At 32.6% G+C, this 12,482-nt stretch overlaps 1 protein-coding gene across 1 annotated transcript; it reads left to right on the forward strand.

Annotated features, from left to right (window-relative positions):
• The first annotated feature begins 6,129 nt into the window (after positions 1-6,129).
• On the forward strand, positions 6,130-9,475 carry LOC131060885 (uncharacterized). Its single transcript, XM_057994308.2, has one exon. It carries the CDS (start codon positions 6,492-6,494, stop codon positions 8,871-8,873), a length of 2,382 nt encoding a protein of 793 aa, XP_057850291.2. The 5' UTR covers positions 6,130-6,491; the 3' UTR covers positions 8,874-9,475.
• Positions 9,476-12,482: the final 3,007 nt, after the last annotated feature.

A 12,482-nucleotide genomic window follows, 5' to 3' on the forward strand; every position in this document is an offset into this window, starting at 1 on the left:
TCAAATAAATTAAACATTTTGAATCATGCCTTGTATTTTTGAGCAAAATTTACAGAATACGGTCATATGACCATCGAATTTGAGCCCTGAGAAGAGGATACCAAATAAATTTATGAGCAGAAGGTGACAGAAAATAGGCATTAAAAATAGAGGACCACTAAGAAATTTATGGTGGATTAGGCAAAGCGTAGCTCAACAAAGGCCACTGGAGCGAGGTTAAAAACAAGAATAATGATTTGAATTTAAGGGGGGTCAATTATTATATAGAGATGGCTGCAGCAAATACAGAATAAGATTTTTTTTACATCCAAGGCACTTTCATCAGAGTGATAACTTATTGTCCTTCAAAGACATCAATGTCTGAAATTTCAAACCTACTATGTCAGTCAAATAAAAATCTTTTAGATTGGTAAATATTCAATGTCTGTCATTTTTTCGATTGAATAAGTATTTACATAAGTTTTTAGAAAAGTCTACAATATTTTAAATTTGAGGTTTATATTAAAGTATTTACAAAAGTATACAATATTATATTTTTCATTGATTATTATATTTTGTGAGGATTGAGTAATGAGTGTTACAAATAAGGTTATTTTGCATTTTATTTTAGTTTTTCAATCTATACGTACAACTATGGTGTAGGTTTACAAGAGTAAAAGTTATAGGAATTGTAACTTTAAGGTCAGAATGTTGGTTCTAGTAATTTTTTTCATGTGTTACATCTATTGAAAAGTGATTGGATTATTTCATACAATTTCACAACTGAAATGAAACTACAAAGATTCAACTATACCAAGACAAAATGGATTTGTAGAATGATATGTCTCTCACAGGATGATTTTATTCTTCCATCATTGTGAGCTTTTTGGGCTATTGCTTGGATGGAAATATGAGGAGGCATTGTATGAAAATGGTGACAATTCCAAGTTGGATGTAGGTTTGTGAGATGGTCATTCATCTATGGGTAATAGTTGAAATAGAAAAGAAAAAGGCTTGAATCAATGATATGAATGAGAATTTTGAATAAACAAATTAAAAATTGGTATAAATAGATTATCGAATTCCACTTTGCATAAATCTTATCAAAAGAGAAGAATTTTAGTTTTAACCTGTGTTGCATGGGTACCCAGACCCAACCCCTTAGAACGTGAACCAAAGACTAGTACACATCTACCGCACTGGAGATCTGTCAGGAGATGTCTCTACACATAGGAGATTCCACGTCAACGAACCCTCCCGTCTCCACCCTAAAAACCACATGCAAAAGTCAAAGTTTGATGTAACGCATGGGCATAAGCAAAACTGCTGATGTGAACTCCATTTTCAGACATTTGTATGCCATTTTGATTTGACTCATTTGCATTTATGCACTTAAACTTCAAAGTTAATGTTAATTCTTGTTTTGAAAAGTTCAATGTCATTATATTTTCAGATTTTCTATTAATTATTAAATTATTTTTTTAAAAAAGCTAGTGTCTCCAAGTACCCCATCTCCTATTTTGAAAAAAATAGTTGTACCGGTATCGATACCAGTCTCCGGCATCTCTGAGTACCCCCGTCCCCATGCAACCTTGGTTTTAATGTGTTAGAATTTTTTTTCGATTTGTTAAAAATAATACTTTCCCTTATTATCTAAAATATCTTTGAAGATATTATCTTTATCCATATACTTTATAAAAATTCATATAGTCATGCAATAAGGAGTTCTATTTTGAAGAGAAGATCCCTCTAATAAACAACATATAGAACATTCTATATACATTAATGAAATGATGATGATTATCCAATCAATTACAATCTAAAATGCAAGAAAAATACTAATGGGGTATAATGTAGAAACAATATAAAATACTTAATTTTATTAGAATAAGACTAGTATACTTATAATTAAAAAATATATGGAAAATATGCCGAGAGATATCTTTAATAGAAGAGAATCATTTGAAAAATAAATGTTCTTCTAAAATACTAAACATCAAGAATACAAATCCATTTCTGACAAGTGGCAAGGATTCTATTTTATTTGGAGTAATAAAATAACACCTCCACAAAAGTTGATATTTGTTTACGAACATTTTGATGTCATCGTAGATGCCTCTCGACATAATAAAATATAGTAATTGTATTAACCTTTTTCCCTCCAAATTATCTAATTTGTGTGATCAATGGATTTGAGTTATTGAAATTCTACTGGTAGAGAAGGGTCCGAGTGGATTAATAGGGAGTCAATTTTGAAATGTTGGTGTTAATGATTAATTTTTATATCTAAAAAAATTAATTATGATTTGTGCACCAAAAGGTAAACATTACATTTACAAGAATGCTTCTAGAAGAAATTGTATATATTTTTTGCATCTATGTTGTGTCTTATAAGTACTTCAATATCTGGTGGTTGATGGGCCTCCAAATTGGACATTTATTCCACACTATTTGGAAGAGAGGCAATTACTTGCTAGTAATCAAAATGTTTAAATATGACAAATTTGGAGCATGCCGTGTTCATTAACAATCACTATATTTGCTTAAGGACTAGAAGTTATAAACTTATATACTGCCTAGTAGGAGGTATTTTTTGTTGTATCAGATTATGATATTTATATCAGGGTTATATTTTATTATTCAAATTGATTGATCCATATTCAATGAGTAGTGGTTCACTCACACCCATCTCTCATGCGAAAGAATGCTCACATGAACCCATCTTTCTTGGGAACAAATGGTCCACTATTCATTGCAATGAGTGCTAAGTGGAACATTCATTCTCATGAGATATAGGTTCATGTGAACGACTACTCATGAAATATAGGCCAATAAATTTGAATAGAAATTACACACTTGAATCCTAATATAATTACCATTAATTGTATTTTTTAAATAAATTAGCAAGCATAAATTGAAGTAGCAATCATGTTTATTTGTTGAGATAAATTAGTTTGAAGATTGATATTATGTAATATTTTAATTATAATTATAATTTTGTTATATATTGAGATTTAATTATTATGTCAAAGGTGCATTACACTCACATATGGATGCAAAAATGTCCATCAATGAAAATGTGAAACATTTAATTTGACCTATTTGTGGCACTTAAATTCATTAAAAATAAAATAATCATTTAATTATTATTTGCTTTTCTATTATTTTATTACAATATTAATACGTTAATATTCTTAATAAATATATATAAAAACAAAAAAAATATTTCTACATTATTTTAAATATATAATATAAGAAAATAGTAGTATACACTCCACTTTTTTTTCCTCAAGGATAAGGATAAGAATGAATATAAAATAAAAATATAACGATATGATAATATAGTAAATAATGATGTAGTCTTAATCAAGTGTTCAATAAAAATATAAAAATATAATATAATAATGATAATTTTGAATTAAAAGTTTATTAAAAAATAATTTAACGTAAATATTAAAATATAAAAAATATAATAAGAAGATACATTAAAACATAATAATATAATAAAATAACATTTTAATAAATATATGTAAAAATACAAAAATGTTTCTACATTAGTTTAAATATATAATATAAAAAATAGTACTATACAATCCACTTTTTTCTCAACGATAAGGATAAGAATGAATAAAAATAAAAATAAAAAATATAACGATATGATAATATACTAAATAATGATGTAGTCTTAATCAAGAGTTCAATAGAAATATAAAAATGCAATGTAATAATAATAATTTGGAATTAAAAGTTAATTTTTTTTTTAGTTAATTTTTTTTTTTTAAATGTAAATATAAAAATATTAAAAATATAATAATAAGAATACATTTAACCATAATAATATAATAAATGACATCTTCTTATTTTTCATATAGACTTAAGTTAATCTACAACAACTAATAGATGATAGTTATTAATAAGATTTTTTTTAATTTTATTTATGTATTTAACTATAAAAAATATCATCACAAATATTGATACACACTCAAATACCAAGTCTTCTCTTCTTTTCATTAAAATTAAATTTATGAAACAAGCAAATTTATTAATATACACTCACCTACCTAACATGACATCATATCTCTAAATGTGAAATACAAGACCTACATTTGGTAGTTGACCATATCTTTAAACCAGTATTTTATAATGTTTATTCATTTAACATTACTTTTCAAATATGTCATAAATTAGATTATATATTTTATCAAAATTTTATATTTTTTAAATTATCTATCCAAAATTTTCCTTTTACACTATACAATCTTTCCAAAAGTTTAATTATATTTTACAACAAAAATTCCTAAATACAGTCAGAAAACCAAATAAATATAGAAGCAGAGCGTGACAAAAAATGAGCATTAAAAGTGGAGGGCCACTAAGATATTTATGATGGATTAGGCGAAGCGTAGCTCAACAAAACCTATTGGAGCGAGGTTAAAAACAAAAATAAAGTGATTATTCCAATTTAAAGTGGGGTCGATTATTACAGACAGATGGCTACATTAAAAAGAGCAAAATAATTTTTAAAATGCAACATACTTTCATCAAAATGATAACTTATTGTCTGTCAAAGACATCAATGTCTGAAATTTCAAACCAGCTGTGTCTGTCAAATAAAAGTCTGCTGACTGGTAAATTTTCTATGTAATTTTTTCATTAAATATAACAAGTTTTTATAAAATTATAAACTATTTTATATATGACTTTAGGTATTCAGTTTAGTTTCATTTACACTGTTTTTCATTTTTGTTTCGAACTTGTTTTATAGTCTATGATATCATACTTTTCGTGAGATTTGAATTCGTGATCTTTTTTCAAGAGAACAAGTTCATGATCATTTCAAGAGAACAAATTCATGATCAATAGATCAATGAAGCGTATAAACTTTAAGGATGTAGTTTTCTGATCTATTTTTGTCTTTTTTTTTTTTCCCTTAAAAAGTAATAAAGATTAGCATGAGATGTTCTATGAAAAATGTGAGGGCATATTAGACTCTCATAGAGTGTCTCACTAGTGCCTCCATGTTAGTAGTGTCCTAACTGTCACTAGATTTCGTAGTTTATATCAATGCATCATTGTATGGTATAAGTGTAGTGCTTATCACTGCCCATGTTCCAATTATCCTTCATTGGATTTCACTAATTAAAAGCCTACTAAAATATTATCTAGTGGACCAATAGCTGCTCATTGGTATACCCAATAACCAGATAAAGAGTTACTAATTAGATTAATTGTGCAACTTTATTGGTACCAATAGAGCATGATTATTGGAACATTTTTGCCTTAGTATTGGATGAGTTGTGCAAATTTTGTGGTGATCAAAGCAAAGCCAAGGATTAACACGGAATATGTATGGGATGTCAACTCAAAATGACCACTTTTTTGGTCAAAGCAAACGGCCAAGGAGCAACACAAAATATGTATGGGATGTTGACTCAAAATGACCACTTTTTGACCCTTGCATGCATAAGGAATCTCATGGTGTTCGTCCTAACTACTCATAAGCCAAAACAATAACTATAAACATTTAAATCACATACAAAAACAACCAAAAAACGTTTTATCATGATCCGATTAACTGTTTAAAAACTGAGGATGCACAAAATTATCTAAAACTGCTAATGATACCCTTCCTAAATGATAAAAAAATATATAAAATTTGATTCAATATCAAAAAATAAAACAAACGAATTTTATTGAACGAAAATTTTAAACATTTGATGGGCTTCGGCCCTAGCTTTCGGCCCTAGCTCGCTAGGTCATGGAGCCTTTTGCTACCTTGTGAGCGGGTCTTACATTCGAGGATTAGTCTCGCTTCGGCGAGGCGAGGACACCTCCAGATTCCACGATAGTGAATATAAAAAATAAAATAAAAATTTAAACATTTAATTCTGTTCAACTATAATTCTGTTCAACTACCAAGAAAATTTTCATAATAAAAGATTTAAAACATGCTATTTTATGATTTATCAAATTTGAATAACAGGCCACAGACCGTCAATTTCCAGGTGTTGTAATCCACAAGGGTCCTTGATGGTCGAAGTCTCAGGGCATTCAATGCTCCCTGCCCATTTCTCCGTCGACTTGATAGAGATTGATTTGACTGATGAAAAGTAATTTATGTCAAAATGGAACGAACACTAAATTCGTTCTTCATGCTGTAAATGTTTGATTTTAAGGGAAACAATAAACAATGGGTTAGGAAAGGAATTTGTCTGTCTTTTTTAACAGGCGTGTTTATAAAGAATGACCATTTTTCAACTACTGTTCAATATGATGTAGAAAATTGTGCAGAGTTTTTACATCGATATAGAGGAACAATTTTGGAATTTGATAGGATAAACACTTGTTTGGCCACCCAACTCAAAATTGGGGGAAAATTTTCAAGTGGGTATTGATCATTCCATCCTGCAGATTAGACTAGAATGATTTCAATTTTCAGTTGGGCATAGAAATTCAGATTCGATTGATTTAAGGAAAGGAGTTTCATGATCTGTAGATTCGTTACAGCCTGAATGTCTAAGGAGGTGGAGAAGATTTCTGCACAAGTATGTGTGGGTTGCTCTATAAAGGATATTCATGGCCTCCTGATCCCCACAATAATCTCTTCAGGAATTTCAGAAAAAAAGACACAGAAGAAAACAAATAATGGAGGAAGAATTCCGAGTGGAACCAGAGAATTTGAGATTGCAACTTCATTGGGATTGATTGATGGATTCTTCACCAATCATGAATGCATTCCTTCTATGAAATCTGCTTATCTAAAGTTCAAGCAAGTTTATCCTGCCTATGAGAGTACAGGACTAGCAGATGAAATTAGAGACAAGGAGTACAGCTATTTAGAGTCTAATAATCATGTCTGCATGGACTACAGTGGATTTGGATTATATTCACATCATCAGTACCATCACGATGTTTTCCCTTCATCATTTAGTCTTTCTTATCTGTCTGCAAATCTACCATCCCATGCCTTATATGGAGCAGCAGAGTCAGGCACTCTGGAGTTTCAGATCAAAAACAGGATAATGAAGTTTATAAGGATTCAGGAGAAGGATGATTACAGTGTGGTTTTTACAGGCAGCAGAGGCTCTTCATTTGGGTTGTTAGCAGAATCCTATCCTTTCCATGTCAATAAAAGGCTTCTGACAGTCTATGATTATGAAAATGAGGAGGTGGATTGTATGGTGGAAAGTGCAAAGATAAAAGGAGCCAAAACCATGTCTGCCCTGTTCAAATGGCCTTCCTTGAGGATCTGTTCTGATGAGATGAAAAGAGCTTTGATGATTAAGAAGAGGAAGATTGCAAAGGAGGCTAGTAGTGATTCTGCCGAGGGGTTGTTTGTATTTCCTGTGCAGTCTAGAGTAACAGGGGCTAAGTATTCTTATGAATGGATGAGTCATGCTCAAAGAAATGGATGGCATGTGCTATTGGATGCTTCAGCTTTGGGCTCCAAGGACATGGATTCTCTTGGCCTTTCATTGGTCATGCCTGAGTTCATCGTCTTCTCATTTTATAAGGTTTATGGGGAAAACCCAACCGGATTTGGCTGTCTTTTTATTAAAAAATCTGTCATTCCTTACTTGCATACATCTTCAGCTGCAAGGGGTATTGGAATGGTGAAGATAGTGCCCATATGCAAAGGTATATCAACAGCCCCTGCAAATAATGAAATTCAGGAAGGCTTATGCTCTGAAAGGCCAGATGCCAATGGGGGATCAAAGAACAAGCAGCTTCTCACTCTAACATCATCCTCTGGGCCAATTTCTGAACTTCATAAAGGAGATCAAGCTCAGAGCAGTGTGATTAACATCACAGAAAGTGATCACTCTCAAAAAAGTGATACAGAATCCCTCCCAGGAACCAAATTTGGGAGCAAAACTGGAAGTTTCTGCTTCCAACATGCTAGTAGTTCATTTGATATTACAAGCTCTTCTGATGGTGGTGCCAGGTTCTTCAGAAATAGAGGGGGTTATTGGGAAAATGAAAGTATCTTCTTCAAGCAGGAAAATTTGGAAGGAATAGCAGAGCAGGAGGAAAAATGGAAAGATCATCCAGTCCCAAATTCAGATTTTATGAATTGTAATGGTATACAGGAAAATGATGAAAGCATGCATTTGGGGCACCCAAGAGAGAACATTAAGAACAAAAACAAGGATCCCATTGAAACATCTGGAATATGCAGAGAACCTTCTAGTCCAAAAATAACTGAGACAAGATTCACAGATCCTTGTGATACAGTGGGTACAGGTAAATATCATCATGGCGCTCCACTTGAAAATGAATCTGAATGCTTACAAAATGAGAGAGTGAATGGCAATTCAGCAACGGTGAGTCCTAAATCTCAAATCTTGTTTAGGGGTCTGGATCATGCTGATTCTCTAGGTCTCAACAAATCCAATATTAGGCTCAGATGTTTGATAAATTGGCTTGTAAACGCTTTGTCAAAACTTTGCCATCCCCCTTCTGAGAATCCTTGTCATTTGGTAAAAATCTATGGACCTAAGATTAAGTTTAACAGGGGACCTTCTGTAGCTTTCAATCTGTATGACTGGAAAGGTGAATTGGTGGAACCCTTACTTGTGCAGAAGCTTGCAGACAGAAGTAGCATATCATTAGGTTATGGTGTTCTGCACAACATCTACTTTTCAGAAAAATATCAGGGTAGTAATGCTATATTAGAGACTAAAATGGGTGATGCAAAATCTGCAACTGTGCATTCCAAGCCTCAGGGAAGGACAACAGCAATACCAGTTGTGAGTGCAGCACTAAGTTTTGTGAACAACTTTGAGGATGTGTACAGATTGTGGGCTTTTGTTGCTAAGTTTCTGGATGCAGATTTTGTTGACAAGGAGAGGTGGAGATATAGAGGCCTCAATCAAAAGACAGTTGAACTATAATGAGAAGTTTAGGCACTTACCCAGATCTGTTCAATAAGCGTTAGTGGATTTTCACAATCCATATCAATATAGTTACTGTGTTTTTGGATTTTGATTTTGCATCTTCTTAAAAAAAATTTCATTCTGATGATAGATCACGGACTGTGATCCAAAAGATTGATTAAAAATTTATACACGATCAAAATCCAGAAACACAGTAATTATATAGATCTGTTCAAGTTACGATTATGGATTTTTCTGATTTGAGTTTGACGACAAACTAATAATTGAGAAGTTATGGGGTTCTCTGTTGTAGACAAAGAATGAAAAGGATGCTTATGGCTATTTTCCCAGTAAGACGGTTGTGGTTCTGATTCTTGTAGAACAGGAGCTGAAAAACACATGCTCATATTCAAGTACATTTGTTTATGTCCATATCAATTATCATTTTGTCCCTCATGAAATGTATATCTGTAAGTTTTATGGCATACTGATTAACATTGCCTTACAAAAAGATACAAAAAGATAGCAGTTGACATTCATTAAGATTGTTGTTAGTGGAGAAATTATTCCAAGAAATACCCAAGAGTAGTGCAGGATTTCGAATCTTCTCTTTTGGATTACATTCATGCATATTTGTTTGTACTCATTTGGATTGCGTTCATTAATATTTGTTTGTTTTCACTTGGATTACATTCATATAAGGGATAAGAGTGTATATTATAGTGTTTGGTATTGCAATGTTAGATTGTTGTGTTTTGTATATAAATTGATGTTAATTTATTATTTTAAAGATTAATATTTTCATTATAGAATAAGATTAGTATTTTTTTTTTAAAAGGGAGTAAAAATTTATTAAACTCAAAAAAATATTACAAAGCAAGAAAAGTCAACGACTTAGTATCGAACTACCACAATCAATAGAAAGAATTTCTAAGGGGAGCCTTGAAGGGAAAATCAGTTACACAATCTTGTCCTCCATAACTAATTTCTCCAAAACCTCAGAGCAATTTGGAGACAAGAGTCTCCAATCACCAACATTCCACCCCTCCATACATTCAAAAGCTCATTTAGCCAAGCAATCCACCACTCTATTCCACTCTCTAAGAAATGACAAAATGAAACATACTCCAAAGAACTACTCAGACTAGAGTCTATCTAACCACCAAGGCCAAGTGTCAATTAACAACATCCAACTTTTGCTCATTCAACATATCCACCACAACTTGTGAGTCAGATTCATGGATAATCCTTTTCCAACCAAGGGCACAACCTATTTCCACTGTATAAAGAATGGCAAGGGCTTCCATAAGGTTATTTGGTTTTTTCCCCTTTATAGATATAAAAGAAAAAACCAAGACATCCCTAGAACCATCTCTTCCAATTCTACCAACCCCAACATCCCAAGATTCCCTCTAGAAGAGTCATTAATATTTAGTATTTACCTTCAAAACTCCTTGAGGAGGAGGAAAGCATCACCCCTTATGAAGAATGTTCCTCTTAGACAATCGACACCTCCTTCCCATAGAATATCCAACACCAAAATCAACAATATTCAAATTTCTTATTCTAGGCATATTATTAGGATCCACTTAACAAAATGATCACACTTTATAGAGACAGACTCCTGAAGCTTGCATATAATCTTCTGCCATAATTGATGTATGACAATTTTCTTCTGCCTAAAAGATTCTATGATTCCTTTCTAACAAAGATGCCAAATAATGGAGGTAGGACCAATATCCCAAGCTACACGAAGAAAAAAAATCTTGGTTGGAGGTCTACCTATACTTTCCCAGTATTGAACTAAAGATGCGACATGATACAAGTCTGATTCCAAAATTCCCACCAGAGGTGCCAAATATCTCTAGCATAGGAACACCAAAAGAAAATATGTGGGGTACACTCTTCACTATTATTACAAAGAACACAAATAGATGGACCCTGGAAGCCTCTCTTCCATAAATTTCTCCCTAATTAGGCATTTATTTTGAACAACCAGCCACAAAAATAAATTACACTTGGGCCAAGAAAATTTATTCCACATCTATTTCCACTAAGGAATGTAGAACCTCCCATACATCTATCTATCCAACTCCAAGTAACTCGAGGCAATTGAGATCTGCCCTTTGAATTAGGACCCCAAGCTAGAACATCCCTCCCTCTCAAGGAATTGCACACTCTCTCAACCAAAATCCTAGCTAGCTCTTGTTGAACTTCCTCCATTACACCAAGTTGTAGAAATTGATGATCAACCACACGAGCTAAGAATCATTTGCAAGAAAAACATGTCACACAAAATAGATCAAGCAAAGATAATATACTCTATAACAACCAAAGAATTTTGTATTATGCACACAGAATAATATAAGATACAATTACAATGAATGAATAATTCCTTATAAAAGATGAATGAAACCCTAGGTGCAACCCCTAATGCTAAAATTAGGAGAACTAAAGCAATGCAAAGTAGGAGCTAAATTAAGCTCAACTACATCTAGAACTAAAACTAGAGAAGCAAAGTCTAGAAAATAAAAAGAACCTAAGTATAGCTTAAGTGATAAAGCAATTAAAGGACCTAATTAATAAATAATTAGATAATTGTCCTTAAATTACTCCAACACCCTCCCTTAAGATTAACTTAGGAATAAGCTAAAGAGCTAATGATGATGCAAAATGCATGCATGAATGAGTCCCAACAACTAGGCCTGATCAGGTACTCATGTACACACCAATGCAAATCACACCAACGAGATCTCTCTAAATGGAGAAAAGGAGAAAAAACACATGGAAAAAAAACCCCTCTCCAAAAGTGAGAGATGCAATAAATAAATTTCTAAAAAAGGAAGGAAGCCCTCAGATAGACTTGCCAAGGAGAACTTCATTCACAAAAGTACAATCAAGATTATCTGCATTGGAGAGCAAAGAATAAATGATGTACCCCCCCATAAGAGAGAAACTCCAATGCCCAAGATGAAGGCTTGAGGACGAATGCTAGGATGATCCAAAAGAAGCAAACCACGTCTCCCCTGAGGAAGAAACAAATCCATTGGCCAAGGCTGAAGCAACTCTCTGCAAGGAGATGGAAGGAATAATCTCAAGATGTGTGCCATGGAAGACTTCTCAATTATCCACATGTCTAAATTATGATGTGTCAGATCAATTGAAGCGCATTTAAACAACTAATGAAGATCCCCTATGAACAACCTCTAAAGGCATTGAAGATTGGATGACAAGAATGATCAAACTACCATCAAAGAGGAAGTGAAGATCCTCAAATATGTCCTCAATGTTTGCAATGTGTGACTCAACAAATATCCCTACAATATATGGCAAGAAGTCATCCCACAAAGCTTAAACTGGAAAGGAACAATCAACCCATTGAATTGAATCAATGGGAGCTATGCATGATCCAATGCCAATCCAAACAGGAACAAGAGAAGATGATGAAGATGATTGAGATGTAGTTTCAATATGAGGAGTGAGAACTGAGAGACAAGCCTTAGATCCATTTGGACATGAAAGACTCATGATATACTCCAACATCTCAAAAGTACCACTATCATAGGGCATATGATTTGCACGTGCAAGGGGAATGACACAATCTGCTATAGGATTCTCTAAAAATGG

This window comes from Cryptomeria japonica, chromosome 5 (genome assembly GCF_030272615.1).
Source record: "Cryptomeria japonica chromosome 5, Sugi_1.0, whole genome shotgun sequence".
NCBI classification, from domain to species: Eukaryota; Viridiplantae; Streptophyta; class Pinopsida; order Cupressales; family Cupressaceae; genus Cryptomeria; species Cryptomeria japonica.